Source organism: Macadamia integrifolia, chromosome 13 (genome assembly GCF_013358625.1).
Source record: "Macadamia integrifolia cultivar HAES 741 chromosome 13, SCU_Mint_v3, whole genome shotgun sequence".
Taxonomy (NCBI): domain Eukaryota; kingdom Viridiplantae; phylum Streptophyta; class Magnoliopsida; order Proteales; family Proteaceae; genus Macadamia; species Macadamia integrifolia.
The window spans coordinates 24,333,855-24,351,937 of NC_056569.1; the positions used below are offsets into that span (position 1 = coordinate 24,333,855).

Here is an 18,083-nt window from a genome sequence, read left to right on the forward strand (position 1 = left end):
TGATTCATCAAATGAATTTTTTTTTTGTTAGAATATAAGGGTCTTGGAAGTGCCAGAGAGGTAATAAAAGACCAAATCAGGAAGGCAAAACTTGATAATTTACAACTTTAAGAAACGAAGCTGCTGGAGGTGGATGCTAGAAGCATATGGTCGGCCTAGAATGAATAGTGGACAACAACAACACAACTTAGCCTTATCCCAACTGAATGGGGGGTTGGCTACATAGATCCAAGAGATTTAAAAAAAAAGGGCTTAGGACATCCCACTCATGAATAGTCGGCAATCCGGATCTTAATCCTCCAAGCAGCTCTGTCAGATACCATACTTGGGTGAAAGCTTAACTTTTGCATGTCTCTTTTTTACTTCCTCTTCAATGGTCATTTAATTATAATATGGGACCTAAGGGTTTGGGTGCGTTGGAAGAATTGGTGGGGTTACACCATATTAGTGATCAGGCTGAAAAATATGAGAGAGAGGAACAGGAAACAGGTTGGACATGTGTGTATCAATCATGGTTTGAGGAATCGGATCGGTCAGGATCAATTGGATTGGATTGGAATTGGCTTTGACCGATCCCAATTCTTGGTTGATACAATATTGGTGGATCAATATAACTTAAGGGTAAAACATTCCAAAACTGGGGTTTTAAGTGAAAGGAGTATCTCTGTCTGATCTTGGTTGATTCAGATTGGAATCAGCCTTGATCAAACCCATTTCCAATACCAAGTTCTCAAACCATGGTATCAACAGGGTATTTTTCAACTTTGGTGAATGAGACCCCAACAGGTAGTTTAGGGTTAGAGGAGGGATTAGAGAAGGAGATCCACTTTCACCATAGTTCTTCACAATGATAGCAGAGGTGTTCAAAAGAGTTCTGGAAAAAAGCAAAAGAGTACTTACGTGGCTTGGGTATAGGAAGAGACACGGTGGAAGTGATTTGACTTTCAATATCCACCTAGACAAAAAGTAGGAGCTTTGGAATTAAAATGTTTGAAATGATTAAAAAAGTGTTTAATTCGAACACTTTCTAATTGGTTATGGGGGTTAATTCCTAGAATCCTTCTATTTATTTCGGCTTTGTTTGGTTGCAAGGGATATTTAAGAGGAAGAGAAGTGAAAATTTATACCTAAAAAGATATTTTTATAATCATTACCATAGTTAGTAAAATATGTGTATTATACGTATATAATACACGCATATGAACGTTTAATTCAAAAATTTGTAATTTGACGTATAAATTCAAAAAAACCATTTAATACGCGAATTTTAAAGATAATTGTATTTTACACGAATAATACTGGTATAATACGTTACATACTCAATAAAACTTTTGGGTTCCCGAATAAAAAAAAAAGAGATTAACCCAAATGGGTCAAATCCCGATTACCGACCCTTGTCTTCTATCAGGAACCCTAATCGATCGAAACTATAACCCTTCTTCTTCCCTCATCTAAGTAAACAAAAAAAATGAGGAACCCTTACCCCAGTGACCCCTTCTCCTCCATCTCCATTCTTTGCGACCAATGACCAAGGGCAATTGGTAAGACATCAATGCCCCTCTCTCATTCTCTTTTCCATTTCTCTTCCTATCGATTGTTGAAAATCAATCAACCCTTCCTCTCCTCCGGTTCTCTTCCCATTGGTAGTTGAAAATCCAATCGAGGGCGATTGCATTTGTAAATAATTTTTAACGAGAAGCAAGAAAGATTCAAAAGAGATAACTCACATGGATAAAGATGGCCAAGGGCGGGATTTTCCAAAAGGGGTTGAAATGAAAACCTTTCTAGGAAATTTAGCATACAATCACTATTTGAATTGGACAGATTATTATTTACAAACAGTTGCAGTCGAACAATGTGAAGAATTAGAAAGAGGGAAACACGGGTGTTCTCCTGCATTTGAGAAATCAAAGAAGTTGAAGGGAGGAGGTTCGTGAGCCTTAAAATTGATCCATGACCGGTCTTAGATTGTACCCCCATGGAAATTTGAAGAAAATTCAAGCGCATCTCTGGGATGAACGATTGCAAACACTTATTCTCCATCTTCTTGAACCTTGTTTTCGTACCAAGAAGAAGAAGAGAACATGTAAAAGCTACGAGAGGAGATGAGGTTTGATTCTCTTCTTATTTCTTTCTACCATACCCTTTTTAGGGGTTAAGAAAATTCAAAAGAATGGGAAACGATTTCAAATTGGAAAATCAGATTGGATTTTAGTGTCCATAAAAGCATGGTAGATTAGAATTTAGTTTCAAACAATCATTTTTAATCATGGATTTTTACAAAGCAACCGTGTTATTGCCATACGTGTTTTATTGCACCATATTTTTTGAAACGTATTATTACCGTATGATCCATTTAATTGCCATACATATCCGTTCCTATATTATTGCTGTCCCTGAACTTACTAACTATGATCATTACTCCATGTGATTGTATAAATTACTTCAATTTTTTAACTATATTTAGTAATGACACATTTTATATGTAATTTTTATTTTACATATTATAGCAAAAGGTTTTGGATGCAAAGTAAAGTGAAATTTAATAACTAAATATGAAATAATTTGAAGTTGATGGTATAGTCACATGGGGTAATGATTATAAACATTTATTTTCTAAGTATGAAAATTTTACTTCCCTTCCTTTTACTTTCCCTTGCAACCAAATAGAGCTTAAACAATTCTAAGATTAGGATTCAATCTCATTAAATAATAGGGTGGTCCAGCTCCAAATTTTTGGATTCCTTATCAGTGGTTCTATGAACTTAAAACATTTGTTTTGTTTTGTTTTTGTTTTTTTTTTTCCTAGGTGAAGAGTGGAATATATATATATATATATGTTAAAAGGAAATATCATTCCCCTCCCCTGAATTAGGGCGAAATATCAAGTTTCTCCTACACTTTTTCAAAAATATCACTCTCCTCCCCATAAATCTGAGAAAGCAAGTCAAATAAAACGTGACTCCCTACATTGCTCCACCCGGGAGGAGGGGAAGTAGAGGAAAATCCATCACAATTAGAAACACAATAAAAAGAGAACATACTGTGGGTCCGTTTGATAACGTTTCAAGAAACGCGTTTTTGCTGTTTCTGTATCCAGAAACGATAGAAATAGAACAAAAAGCTTTTAACAAAATTGTTTCGTTTCACTTGTTTTCAGAAACAAAAATTGAAATTTCTACCTATTTATTGTTCTAGAAACGCCCCAAACGAAACAAGTTGAACTTGTTTATGCGTTTCTGGAAACGACTACCATCAACAAAAATCCAGTGCTCTTGTTTGGGTGAACTCATCCCAGATGACCTCAGTAAAGAGTCCTGCGTTCGATGGGTGTCTGCAACTCCTTCGCGAGCATTTCCTCAGGGGCGGCATCATCGGAGCTTAATGATGCCGGTCAGATTGCACGTCAGGCAGGCAAACTTCGCTGGATTCTGGACATCTTCATCGATTGTCGGATCGCGGAGGATTTCTTCAAGACTTGAGCATCTTAGGGGGAATTGTCAAAAGCCCAACTTAGGGTTCCTGCGAAATCCTCCTCGCCACCACCACCACCACCACCTACGATGCTTCCTTCGCCTTCGCTGCCGCTCTCGTTGGATTTCTGGGAGAAGCTGATGATAGACTCCCTGCGACGAGAGACTCCCTGCAACGAGAGACTCCTTGCGACGGTTTCCATTGCTCCTGGAGGTGGAAGCTGATGAGACTCCCTATGACGGTAGGGGCCGACATGGAGGTAGTTGAACCGAGTGGTGATGGGCGATTTCTAGGAGAAGCGGTATTTCTTAGACTGAGTCTCCGATAGGACTGCGAATAGGCCGGTTGTCGTCGCCATTTCCTTTGCGAGCTTCTTCCATCTGAAGATTCCAGCTTCAATGGCGGTCCATCGATTAAGCATAGAGGAATGGAAAGAGATATTTTTCCATTATATTGTCTAAAAAAAAATCTACAAGAAACATTTCCAGAAACAAGGTTTGTCAAACATCTAAAAATCCGTTTCTGTTCCCAGAGACGTGAATTTATGTTTCTGGCATTTTTGGACACAGAAACAGCAGAAACGTTATCAAACGGGCCCTGGGTATGCTTCACGTTCATACAAACTACCATTACACAGTTTTCCTATTATAGTTGAAACACTTCAAAGTAGTATATGCATCTCATATGTACTACCTATTATAAGCGAAGTATCTGTATCTCTAAAGTACGTATTATATATGTATCATGTATGTAGAAGTGAAAGTCTTAGAAATTGTACTCAAGGTGTTAGCGTAGTTGGCTTGGAGGGGACACATTACTCCACCTTAGGAAGCGAGGTCTTGTGATCAAACCTTCATTATTGTACCTAACTTCTTAGGGCCACCGCACAACAGTTTTTGTTTCGGACTGACCCGATCCTGTGTCAGTGATATCACCTTGACCCCAAAGGCTAATTGGGTTAAAAAAAAAAAAAAAAAAATTACAGTCCTAGAAGAGCCGCAACATTTACTGAATTACGGCTTGTGCAAGTACATCAGGAAAACAAAAACTATTCTAACGGGCAAGTAATTACTTGTTGGTCAACCTTTTCTTTATCCACTTTAACATCTTGAAAAGCTGAGAATTTATTTGGATTTTCATTATCCTCAAACTGTGAATAATATTAGGCTAGCTTGTCAATTTGTTTACAAGAAATCTACCTATCAGGATCACATTTGTGGGACCAGTTGTAACCTTGCAATGGTTATTCTATGACACCATTAAAGTATTAACTGGACTTTAAGTTCATATATCTTTCTTGTTTTTTGTGAAATATCTCATAGCCTCATTCATTAAAAAAACAAAAACAAAAACAAAAACAAAAACCAAAAAACCAAAAACAAAACTATAGTCTCTGTTTACTGTTTTAGTGACTAAATTTGGGGTCCATGGTTTGACCAAGGTCAGGCTGGAATCCAATTTTCAGTGGGAATCTATTGGAATAGATTGTTGCAAATTTTCACCTGGCTTATGTGAAAAAAGTTTCAGTTCTCAAGTTATTCATCCAAAAGAGGATCTTTATCTCAAAATTTCCTCCACAATGAAATGACCTAAGATTCTATTGTTATCACTATTAAGCTTGCCAATGAAAATGCAAATTGGGTTGATCAAATCATTGGCTGTTGATACTACTACAGTAGTGGCACTTTTCCTTGACTACTATCAATTTTTCTTGGTGCAGTTACTGTGGTGACAAACTTATCTCCATTTACTCATTTGAAATAAAGTATCTCCGATACCGATACGATATCCTTTGATACGTATCTTAAATTTAGTCAACCGACCGATACAATACACACCGATACGATACATTGAATTTTTAAAATCCTTTCGTATCGATATATATCTTACAATACATACCAATATGCATCGATACACACTGATACGATACGCATTGATACTCTATGAAAAATATAAAATCGAGGTGAAATATTCGTTTTGGTATGTATCAGTATGTATCAGTGAGTATCGGTATGTATCGATGAGTATATATACGTATCGGTATGTATAGGTGAGTATCGGTATGTAACGATACAGTGCGCTATGGTCATATAATGGCCAAGATGGGTAATTTTTCAGAAAAACAAGATTTTTTGAGGGGTTTTTGTTCCAGAGTTGCTGTTAGCCATATTTCTCTCAAACTAAAGTGGAAATCACGGTTGGGACCAAGAATTTTACATTTATGGGACAACTACAAACCTTAAATTCTTAATGCGATACCCTCAATTTATTGTTTATGCATAATACATGTTATCAATAGCTTTTTTTAACAAATTTTTTATGCAAAAATGTTTAAAAAAGTGTTTCCTATCCATTTATGTAGGTATCTTTGGCGTATCTTAGCATATCTCATGTACAATACAATACTCTCCGATACGTATCTTAATTTTGGCTGACCGATACGGCGACTGATACCGATACTTTAATCCTTGTGCATGATAACTCGATTATTTCTGTTGTTTCTTTGCTGAAGCAGTGTTCATTTGGAGTGAAAGGAAAGGTATGCTCCAATCTTCCACTAGTACATTTCTGGCTGATATACATGCCTCAAGAAAAATTCACATTTCTTCTTTTAATGAAGCGTCAATTTAAGGATGATTTCGTCACTGCTGGAGGCATCCCACTATCTAAATTCCTTCATTGTTTAAATTTGTTCCTCATCTTTCATTAAGATCTCCTTGAACGCCATGGAAAGCAGGAAACAACCAAATCTGCTCTTCGCAGCAGAGGTAGTACAGTTATTGTTGGTGCTCTCTTGGTTACTATTTACCCTCACTTATGCAGCCCATGAACTTATAAGCAAGAATTCTAGCTATGTGTGTGATAGGACCTATCTACGGCCATAATTGTGATTAATAATCACTTATTTTCTCCCTAGCTATGTCTGTGATCCTTATAATCATCATCATCATTATAATTTTATTGTGTTCCTCTCATCTTCTGAATCTGCCAGAGGTATCATAATTGTTAATGTCCTTGTTGGGTATTGCGTAGTTTTCAGTAATACTATAAATTGTTTCCATCACAAGTACTTTAAACAATTGTGAAAATAAATGAAACTTATTGTGCATAAAAGCAGTATTAATATTTGTAAACTAAATTGTAGCCTAAGTGACAAGCTCACTCCATTTTCTGAATTTTGGTCTTTTCCAAACTAAATTGGATTGGCCGCACAAACCCTGTTTATCCATTGGCTCACTGCTACATCTGGAGTTAATGTTCCATGCTTAGAACTTTCAAATGTGTAAGAACAAAGCTTGGGAAATTGGAACAGTGAACCAAGATTGTGCAGAACATTATTATGATTTAAAATACATGTAGATGATTTGCTTATCTGCTGCTGAGCTAATATCAGCCAAATATTGATAACATTTTATTTGTAGTGTTTATCTAATGATTTGCCTATTGGCCCAATCCCTCTACTACCATCACAGATCTCAAAAAAAAATCTCATTTGGATCGCCACCAAAATATGTCGGAGAGGGTCAATCTTCAAAACAGGTCAAGAATTCGAGACAAACATAACAGTTTTTCTTACATGTTTTGATTGTTAAAAATTTGCATATCATGTACATGCTTTTCTTACGAGTATGTCGATTCCCATAGGAAGAGTTTGGTGTCAGCAAAATACAAACCTCCCAAGTACTATTCATCAAAGTTAGCAAAATGTTTAATTCTCCCTTGCAGACTTAATTTGAAGTGTGTTTGAAATATGAAAGACATTTTGATGCTACTTCCAATCTCCTCATAAATTTACATATTCTTGGATTCTGATATCGTTATCAAATTTTCACAGATAAATCCTCCTGTATTGGCATAATTGACTTCTATCCCCCTGGTAAGCTTTAGATGATAATTCTTATACTTGCAGCTCTCTCTAAATCTCTTGTTGTAGTGACTGGTTAATAAAATGTTCAAACTGTATCATCAATTATTATTATTCTTATCAGTTTAGCAAATACTACGCTATTCTGTCTGCAAATAAGTTGTGATCAGTTCACAGGTCTCTCGGGCATTTTGGAGAGGGGAAATTTTCTTTGGCAGAATACGTCTCCACTTTAAAACCTGACCAGCATTGTGATGGAGCCAATAAGTCCAATTAAGTTATTTCTGTTCGTCCTGAAATACCAATTGGCAAGGCATGCTCATCTCTTACATCTGGGACATCATCAGGTTTCTAACAGGAGACTTCTGGTTAAGCAAAGCCCGGTCAAATGCTCTTTTGGGGAGCCATTTGGCCCTGTTTACTAGCAAAAGAGTGGCACTCTGAGCGGCCTAAGAATCATGATTGTGCTGGTTCCAAGCATGCTCTGGTGTTAAAGTTCTCAAGGGGACCTGTGAAAGGAAACCACTACTTTGATTCTGTAAGTGATGTCTTGAACAAAGTTGCATCAGATCCAAAGCATCTGGAGCTTGAGGTTGAAGCACTTAAAAGCAATGTCCAGGAAGAATGTAAGTAGGACTCACAGCAGAAAGTGGATGAAGATGGATTCTCTGATCGTCAACGTCATTGTTATTTTCGACCATGCCTTTCAAATTGCAAGTTGGAGCTCATTAAGTTTACCGGATACCAGTTTTTCTCGTGGAGTAAAACCATCAAAGTTGAGAGAATTAAGAAGTATACCTGGCGACAATACTAATACTTCCATCCAAACTAACATTTCGAGAGATCCTGAAAGGGATAGCTCCGAGGAGAAAGTGGATGACCCAGACATGGCTCCTTCTAATGGACCATTGGACAATCATGAGAATTCATATGCCAATATTGAGAAGCAACAGAGGAAGACAAAGTGCCAATTTGGCCAGAGGGTCAAACCCTTTCTGTGGCTCCTGTCTGGAAACAAGAGGAGCCTTCTTTCCATTTAGATCCACCTGATGCAAATGAGACCATGGTTTCTGTCAAGTGGTTGAGTCTCTGGATAAGGTATCTTCTACAAGTTCTGCTAAAGGTAGTCCATATGATAGCAATGAAGGGATTCTCAGTGGGAATGTATTTGGTGAACTACCTAATGAGAAACCTCAACCACGGAGTTTGATTGACCTTAATCTACCCCATGTTCCACCAGATTTTGAAACTGATGAACCCTTTACTATGGAGGAGGTAGACAGCCACAACACTCCAGCGCAAAGTGGACATTGTTACCATCTGAAACTAGCCGTGAGGATATGGGAACAAATACTGCTGAGCAGAAGCCTACTGTAAATACCAAGAGGCAGAGGACAAGAAACTGGCAATTGACAACAAAAGCATTGGAGGCTCTTGCTTCTGGGTTCCTTGACACAAAGCGAAGGAAGAAGGGTGCAGAAACTCTTTCAGGAGAGAAGATAATATCAAGGCTTTCCAGGCAAGCCCGTGGCAGGGTAGGAGTTAATGGAAATTGGGGTGTTGGAGCTGGAGTTGTGGATTCCAAGGTTGTGGAGATAATGGTTATATTGTGAGTGTAGTGATAATGCAGTTGGCAAGCCTCAGGTTGGGTCTGAGAAGAAAGGGACTCATGAGTAATTGGGTATAACTAATCCTACATATCATCCTGAAGTTTTGATGTGTAAAGATGATTGCTATGGTTAGATAGTGATATCAGTTGCATGTTGCAGATGAAGATGCAAGAAATTTTGGTAGAGTGGTCCCCTAGTTGGCATGCCCAAGAACTTGCTTCACTGTTTTTAATATAATCTGGGGAGAACAAATTTTTTTTGTTGGCTTTCATCTCATCATATACAAAGGAGAAGAACAGTGTTCCCCTTTCCGCAACAAATATGTTTTTAACCTTGTGATTTTAGAGGTTATACTTCATGATCTGTATCAAATTGGAGTTTATATTTTGTAATTCTTTATTCTTTTTTTTTTTGGAGGGTGGGGGTGGAGTGTTTCTGCTATATTTTTTACTAATATGGATGATTCAAGTAAATATCCTCTTGAGGGAAGGAGGCCCTTCGGCCTTTTGGAGAGGTTGGACTGGGAAACTTCTTGGATATGGTGTTCAAGGCAGCTGCAGATTTGGTCGATATGTATATTTCAAGAAGCTTTACTCTGATATATATATAAATATAAATATATATATATATATATATGTATATATATATTTATGTTGGTAGACCAGAATAGGAGCCTTATCTACTTCATCAATTTTATGTAACCGAAGGCCCCTCTGGTTAAAATCTTGATCTACATGGTCAACTCATCTCTGTGTTTGGTCATAGTCTACGATGATACCAATTTGTTGCCCTAATTATCTTGGGGATATACAATTATATCAATCATATTGTCTGTTCGTAATTTTGTAATGTAATGTGTCAATGTTTTCCATCAGACATCTGTTGGACAACTAACAGCCTCTTTGTGTGGTCATAGTCCAATTGAAATAAGAAACTGGGCTACTTCTCCGACGGCCCCAGTCCCTCTTCCTTTTTTAACTCCTACTTGGGGACCTAACTGTTTACTAGATTTGCTGGGTTTTTCTGTCTGATGGCCGATTCTAGGTTTTTTGGATCGATTCTGGCCAATTCCACCTAGGTATCAATAGATCGGTTTGCTTTGATTGTTGATCTGGTTGAACCAGTTTCAATCCAGTATTAGACCAAACTGAAACCAAACAATTAAACAAGAGTTTAGATTCGATTTTCGGTTTCTAGCTTCAGTCAGTCTGGTCTCCTTTAGTTTTCACGTTTGAACCGCGAGGTAGAAGATCAAAAGGTTCCTTGAAACAAAGTTTTTTTTTTTTTAAATGAAAAAAAGAAACAAACAAAGACTTTGAAAGATGGGTTTCTAGTGAGAAATTGAGAGGAGAGGAATTGAGATGTTTCTGGATGGGTCATTGGGAAATGGGTTCAATGAAGATGGAATTTCATTTGCACCCTTACCCCTTTAATACTTATCACAAAAAATGGATGCAGCAGCTTCTCAGAAAGGAAACATATGAGGCAGCATTGGTCCGTAGTCATTTGATTCAAAAAGGAATTGATACATTGGGAGTACATGAAACTTCTTGCATTCACAAATCACGATATCATTCTTTAAACTCCATTAGATTGCAAAGAAAATAATAGGAAAGGAAATTAAATTAATCCTTACAAATATCCATTTTTTATATGAAATGGTACAATTAAATCTAAAACATAATAAATTTAGTTAATAAATTTCATTATACTTTCAATCAAATTCTTTTGATTTGAAAAATAAAATAATTCTTACATCTGTAAAATATATCAACAGATAATGATCAGGCCTCATCATCAAAATCGATGTCTCAATTAGTAATTTGATATGTCCTCTTTTGGAATCCAAAGACTGATTTATGATATGGCAGAGAATAGCAAAGGTCTTTTCCCTTCCATCAAAATAGAACCACATGAAAATATGAAATGTGAAAGGCACTCAAATCAAACGTGGACTGCCGACATTGCTCTACTCGGGGGAGGGGAAGAAAAGGAAATCAGATCCTCTCCATCCATCCGGCTGTACCATTCGAACCCCATCTCACAACAAAGGTGGTCCCCACACCCATGGATGGTGTGAGTTGCGGTTGCAGGGTACGCCCGGATGGAGAGATCCAAATTCGAAATCCATATCACAATTAAAAAAGACAATAAAAGAGAACAGTGTATGCTTCACGTTCATGCAAACTGCCATTACACAGTTGTCCTTGTCCTATTATAGTTGGAAACACTACAAAGTAGTATATGCATCTCATATGTACTGCGTATTATAACCGAAGTATCTGTATCTCTAAAGTATGTATTATGAACCAATGTACGTAGAAGTGAAACAGTCCTGGAAGAGCCGCAACATTTACACAATTACCGCTTGTGTAAGTACATTAGGAAAACAAGAACTATTCCAACCAACCAGCCCAGAAATTCCACTGTTCGCATTTTCTCCAGTGTTGGCTAACTCTATGGCTCGTTCTCGCCTATCTGCAACAAACCAAAACCGATAAATTACAAATGAACAATTGTAACAGTAGACAGGTAATGCCTAAGCAAATATAATGAAAATTGATTTCAAGGTATCAATAACAGAAGCAATTTCACTTCCCTGAATGATCAAACATGCTTGGAAAGATTTAATCTCAATTAAGAAATGAACAGTACTTTACAGTTGATTAAGTACTAGAGCAGGTTTTTAAATATGTGTAAATCCAGAGCAGAAAATCTGTGTAAATGCTTACCTCCCCGTTATGGACCTCGGAAGTCGACCTGTCAGAATCGTCATCCTTAGCTCCGTCTCCAGCGCCGTTCTGATGATGCAGAAATTTTAGAACTCTACTTCCGGAATATGAAGAAGGGTAAACAGTCATCATAAACGGAAAAAAGGTGTTACAGCTTTCTGGTTATATGATTTCAGAGCCTTTTCATAATCAGCCTTTCTCTTGTCAGCTTTAGCAACATAAGGAGCCTTCTCCTGATAGAAATATTAACATCATAATAAAATCAGAAACGTACTAAATGAGTACTAGTTGTCAATTGAAGGAAATTAAATAATAGAAGCGACATTATATCTATTTTTCCTAATTCTGCATCCGAAGTTTACTCTAGATCGCTTATAACTAAAAGATCTGGCAATTATTTGCATTTTCTCGCTCGAATTTATACACCTTCTTCCATTGATCGGATCTGTGAGAAAACTTACAGAATCAGACATTGATTTCCATTTTTCTCCGCCGGCTTTCCCAACCTGCACTTAACAAATCTCAGAAACTAATTGACGACAGAAAGCACCGAAACGAACGAAGAAACAGGAAGTACTACCAAAAGTTGCATTTAGGCAAAACATTACAGAGTTTCAAAACTTACAGCAGAAACAGATTTGTTATCAGGAAAGTTCTCTTTATACATCTTCCGGAACTCCTCCCTGTCGTTCGCATCATCACAGAGACAAAATAAATCCGGTCTAAAGTTGAACATAATATGCAGATCTGATGGATCACTTTCATTACATAGCGATAGGAATCTGATCTAGGCAAAGAAAAACTAACATGAAAACGAAGAACGCTCCAGCTGGTCTTTTCGGAGCATCAGGATCTTTCTTCCTTGATTTGTCTTTCTTCACATTAGGATCTGTGTTGAGTTTCTTCGCAACTCTAGAGAAAACGTCGAAGGATCGAGATCAAAATACAAGAATACCAGGAATGGCATATAGAAATTAAAAGATCAAAAACAGAAAATACGAAACCAGTAAAACGGATTTAAAGGAGCTTTACCGCGATTGCGCTTCAGGTTTCTTGTGAGAAATCGAAGTAATTGCTGGTCTTCTCATGGCGTCTTTGCAGTTTGCGATGAGCAGAGAGAGAGAAGGCAAAATGCCAACTGAGGAGACGAAGCGAGAAAGAAAAAACGAGAGTTGAGAAAAGATACAAATGAGAGTGAGCGGAAGGTATTTGTAGAGAATTCGGATCGAATTTCGATTTTCTGGCGGGAATGAATATTTCGTTTTGTTTCTCTCTTATTACCACTCTCCACCAATAAGATAAAGCCACGTAGCGTGATTCTGTTACGAGCAGAAAAAAGATATCTATAGTCGTTTCACGGAAACTTCTCTCCCCTATCAGGCCGAAAGGCCAACGATATAGTCCCATTCGGAATCTCGGATAGTTGACTTGGATCAACCTATTCCAGAGTCAAATCTTTCTCGAATTGGTCTCGACTAGGCCTAACTTGGTTAGACCGGTTTGTATAGAATCGTGGGTCTGGGAAGAGGTAGATATGTAATGGTGTCAGCCTGTCGGTTCGGTCTGGTTTTTATTTGGCTGAATCGATTTCAGGGTGACACTGGTTGAATCCGAAACCAAACCAAAAACGTAAGGTTCGTTTTGGTTGACTTTGGTTTGCTTTGGATTCTGTTTTCTCTTATCAGGTAGTAAGCAGTTTGATATCGAGTCCGGATTGGTTTGGGTTCCGTTTGCCTTGTATATATTTACATAATTATGGAATTTCGGGTTGGTATCGGTTTGGGTTCAGCTATGATCCTATTTTCCATGTTTGGTACAGTTTTCGATTGGTCCAATGTGAGATTTTTAACCATTTCCACAATACCTCAAACCAAAGCCAACCAAAGAAGGAATTGGTTCGATTCAATTTGGGCTCTTTTGATCGGTTTAACAAGTTAGTTTAGGATTTGACAACCCTATGTACATAACTTTATCCTTGTTTCGGGGAGATATTGTTTTTCTAATAAAATACGTATTCACCAGGTCATTCCGCTACTCTTCAATTAATTGGGTATTTAATAAGTGATCCAAGGGCTGGGAGGACCCGGACATGCATCCCAATACATGGACACGTGTCCCTAGATCCTCTCAATCCTTACATCATTAATTGGGTACCCAATTAATTAAAGAGGGTATTTTCCATCACAAGATTGTAATAAAGCAACCTTAATTGCCCTTGAGTTGATGCAAGGGCTACATGATCAATCAACAATCTCTTTCTCATTATATTTTAATATTAAATGGGGAGAGAACGTTGTTCGTCTAGCCTTGTTTTCAAGGGGGCTATGAAAAGAATTTACTAACCGCAAACAAATTGCGATTCAAATTTTCTTCATTTACATCACAGGTCTAATGCTACTTCCATCCGGGCATAGAGGTCTTGCCTTGTATTTTGAAATCTAAATACTTCAATTTTCACTTGGGATCTCAAAAGGCACAAATTTAGAAAAGTTAATCCAATTAGCTTGGTAATTTTATTGCGCCCTTAGAAGGACCCTTCAGAAGAAAAGCAAGAATATGTATATCCAGCTTATGCAAATTGATTCCTGAAAGTTTCTATGTACAAACAACTCATGCATGTGTGGTTTAGTTTGGACTTTGGAGCATAGTTAGCAAATTCGGATTCGGGAATTATTCGGGCGGAGAATTATTCGGAATAATTCGGTTGATTAATTTAAGGATTCGGTCAAAAAAGCGGTCAAAAAAGCTTATTGGGTTTTTTTTTATTATTATTATTTTTTTTTGGTTTTTTTTTTAAATACTATTTAAGTGGACCGAATAATTCGGTTTTATTCGGATTCGGTCCGAATTATTCGCGTTTTATATTCGCTTTTGAAAAAAACGCGAATTTTACCGAATTTTATTTTTAATTCGGATTCGGTCAGAATTTTTGATAAAATTCGAAAAAATTCGGTTCGGCCGAATAATTCGCGAATTATTCGGCCGAATTGATAACACTGGTTTGGAGAGAAGCAATTATGGGTGTGAAATGTAAATTGAAATTGTTCACCAAAATTAAATCGAATCGTTTAAAAAAAAAAAAAAAACTAGATCCGTTTTGATTTTAAGAAGTGAAACCATTTATTAAACGGTTCAATTTTAATTTTAAGAAGTAAAACCATTTAAGCTGTCGAGTTTGAATCGATTAAAAACTATTAAAACTGGTATGCTATTGAACTAATAATACATACAAAAACAATTAAAAAAAAAAAGTTAGTCATAGCATCCTATATACGCTTTCCAGTGTTTTGAAGGGGATTTATACCGTGTAAATTATTTTAAACTGTTTTTATTATTAGATCACAGTTTTTGCAGAGATGTTCAGGCTGTGTTTGGAATGCATTATGGACCAAGAACACATTTTGGACGGTTAAAAACATTGTTTGGTAAACATTCCATTCTCAAAATTCTAGAACATGGTCAACAATGCAACCCATTCTGGAATGGGATATTTTTCTATTTTGCATTCTCCATTCTCCAATTCTCAGTACAACCCGATGAAAATAGCTCTGCCACTAATCTTATGAAAGACACCTTCTCTCCTAAGGAATAACGTCTCATTCTTTCAAATCTCTAAAAACTACTTTTCTTTCTCTCTAAAAATCACTTCTCCCAATAAACTCCAACGAATGTCGATGTGAAAGCGGAGAGTTTTCACCAACCCTTGGCACTTGAGGGATTGATTCAAGCAATACTATCTAAGGAACCATTCAAAATTTTTTATTTTTATTTGTGAGTCATTGATATAATGTTATCGAAGAGATTCTGCCCATGAGGTGTTTGATAAAATGTCTGAGCATTCTAACATCAAAAAATACATTATAAATAATCATTTTATCCAAACAATGTTCTCATTCTCAGTTAAGAACACATTCTGTATTTTCAGAAAGGAAATGCATATTCTCAGAATGGGAATACATTCCAAACACAACCTCAATTTTTTAGCCCAAAAGCAAAAGCTTTATTTATTGGGCTTAAAAGTCGATTTATTCTAGATTGGGTCCAAAACTATTAAAACAAACCAGCAAATAATAAAAAACAAAACCTGTAAAAATCATTTAGCCCGAATAAACGGCTCGGATATGGTTTCAATCTCCCTTAATTTCTTCAGTCGAGTCAGAGCTGGGCTCGTTCCAGGACCGTGGTCGCACCCCAAACTTAAGGAACAATTCCATTTCCAGCTTCTCAAACACCCTTTTCCTTTCCAGAAACTCGTTCCATACTCCACTCACTGAGCAGTAACTGTTGTTATGAGGTGGGTGATGGTGGTCATGTTGTGAGGGTGAGATGAGCACACTAGCATCTTGCAACGCCACCACTAATGGAGGGAGACGACTCTTGGTCCCATGGGCCCATGCATGGATCTGTAGGCTAAACATGATACACCCAAAGTAGACTCCTACAAAGGCATGGACAACCATATCTTTGCTTACAAAGTCTATGGGAACAACCACGAATGCCAACGCCCGTGCAAACTTGTGGATATTGTTGGCGAACTGGATCCTTGTGACCATCCATGGCCACTTGTGGTGGTGCTGGAAGGCCTCGATTTGAGACCCAAACAAGGGGGTCGAGGCATCGCCGTAGTTGTCGAACGCCCAATGGTAGAATCCGGAAGTAAGGTCCATAAGTAGGTAGCCGAAGTAGCCAGCGAGAAGGGGCACAAACCACATGACTGGGCTCCTCTCTGAAGCGGCCATGACCGACTTTGCTAGACAAACAAGCACGGAAGTGCACCCAATCGCAACCCACGCGCGGTGAGTCCATGTTGATTGAAAATCACGATCGGTTGGCGTTGCCACAGCCGAGATGGGTTTGGAGGTTCCGATAGGCATGGTGGTGGTCATTTGGGCTTGATGGTTGTGTAAGATGGGCTTGGGATGGGGTGATTGAAGAGTGGTTCGCAATGGAAGCTATGATGTGCGAAGGGCAATATAAGTAAGCAGCAGTAGTCGAGGAGTAAAAAGTAAGGGAAGAGACCAATGATGTGATCGGAGATTTGAGTTCGTCACTGGGGTCGTGCCAGGGAAAACATTGTCCGTGGAGACGATATGTGGCGGAGACCAACCGAGAGCCCTTAGGCTGCTTATATATTGGAGTATGTGGAAAAAATTTAGCTGTTGCCTGGGTTGCAGCTAAGTAGCTGCTACCATGGGATGGAATCTCTGGGACAGTTTTGAAAATACCCAATTTGGGTGAATTTCTCCACCCTACTCTTGAGATTCCATTCTCTTGGCTGGTACCAGGGATTGCAACCTAGGCAATAGCCAAGTTTCGCTCGAAGTAACTGATCTATATGTCCTCTGCTTCCATTAATGTTCCTCTACGTACATGTACCTTTTAGATGGCAACACGTTGGATAGATGTTGACACCTGATTCATATGTTGAGGTGAACATGGGACCAAATGAAGTTGAGAAGGAAAAAGTGAGTGGCTGCTGGGGGGCTTCCAACCAGATAATATCTCTTGATATGATAGAGGCAATTAAATATGAATCACATGTTATAGGCATTTTGGAGTTCTTGAGTTCAATTCCTCTGCTCATACTTTCACTGTTTCACATGAACATACATGGCTGAGTTCAACACCTATTCATTTTCTTCTAAAAAATACCCTTCATCACTCTAGAAGGCTGTGTTTGATAGCCAATAGAAGAAAAGAAAAAAAAAAAATCTGGGTTTAAGAAGTTCTCTTTGTGCTTAGCATGTCCTCAGCTGAGCTGTCAAGAAAAGATTTTTTTTTTTTTTTTTTAAATTCATCTTTGGTAATGGTGAAGTCTTTTTCTGCTACCAAAAAAAAATTCTTGTCCAAAACACAAGAAAACAAAAGAAAATACAAAAACTTTTCTTTTTTGCTCTTCTCTTCTAATGATAGTCAAACATACATACTTTTTTTTCTATTTTCTTCCCATTTCATTTATTTTCTACTATTTTCTTCTCTTCTCTTTTCTAGATTCTTTTTTTTTTTTTCCCTTCTTCTGCCTACCAAATATAGCTTGAATGGCAGATATGATGTTGACTTGGAGATGAGTTCTAACTACCTTCTAGGTTGTTATGCTTGGTCGGTCATGTTGATTGGGACTGAAGAAAAGTAGAAGCCTCAACCATGTCGGTGACAGAATAACTAAAGTACACGACCTCCAACATCAACATCTACATCCTGTTGTTACCCTTTCAGCCCATTCAATGTTCATATTCCTACGTGAGGGTGATCAGGACAATTGTTGACCCCTGACACATATGTGCATGTGAAAGTATAGTGCAAGAGGACCAATTCTTAGAGTTTTCGAAAGTGTCTTGATAACTTTTTTTGCATATAACCATAAAGGCATAAAGTGCGTGTCGGAGAGGCTATTTCTTTACT

The 18,083-nt window shown here is 37.7% G+C and overlaps 2 protein-coding genes across 2 annotated transcripts; both read right to left on the reverse strand.

Moving 5' to 3' along the window:
- Positions 1-11,100: 11,100 nt before the first annotated feature.
- Positions 11,101-12,883, reverse strand: LOC122060024 (high mobility group B protein 3-like). The gene is made up of 7 exons (XM_042623155.1): positions 12,714-12,883; positions 12,489-12,593; positions 12,307-12,364; positions 12,143-12,187; positions 11,834-11,914; positions 11,682-11,750; positions 11,101-11,427 (listed from the first exon to the last, which is right to left on the reverse strand). Exons 1-7 carry the CDS (start codon positions 12,767-12,769, stop codon positions 11,407-11,409), a joined length of 435 nt encoding a protein of 144 aa, XP_042479089.1. The 5' UTR covers positions 12,770-12,883; the 3' UTR covers positions 11,101-11,406.
- Positions 12,884-15,726: 2,843 nt separating this feature from the next.
- Positions 15,727-16,956, reverse strand: LOC122060224 (fatty acid desaturase 4, chloroplastic-like). Its single transcript, XM_042623415.1, has one exon. The coding sequence runs from the start codon at positions 16,565-16,567 to the stop codon at positions 15,809-15,811; it is 759 nt and encodes a 252-aa protein (XP_042479349.1). The 5' UTR covers positions 16,568-16,956; the 3' UTR covers positions 15,727-15,808.
- Between the last annotated feature and the right edge of the window lie 1,127 nt (positions 16,957-18,083).

Bases quoted from the DNA above. Each gene is read 5' to 3' on its own strand.
- LOC122060024 (XM_042623155.1), bottom strand. From the start codon at position 12,769: ATGAGAAGACCAGCAATTACTTCGATTTCTCACAAGAAACCTGAAGCG. The intron at 12,365-12,488 runs GTTAGTTTTTCT...TGCGAACGACAG, and splicing joins GGAGCGTTCTTCGTTTTCAT to GGAGGAGTTCCGGAAGATGT. The intron at 11,751-11,833 runs GTAACACCTTTT...CTGCATCATCAG, and splicing joins AATCATATAACCAGAAAGCT to AACGGCGCTGGAGACGGAGC.
- LOC122060224 (XM_042623415.1), bottom strand. From the start codon at position 16,567: ATGACCACCACCATGCCTATCGGAACCTCCAAACCCATCTCGGCTGTG.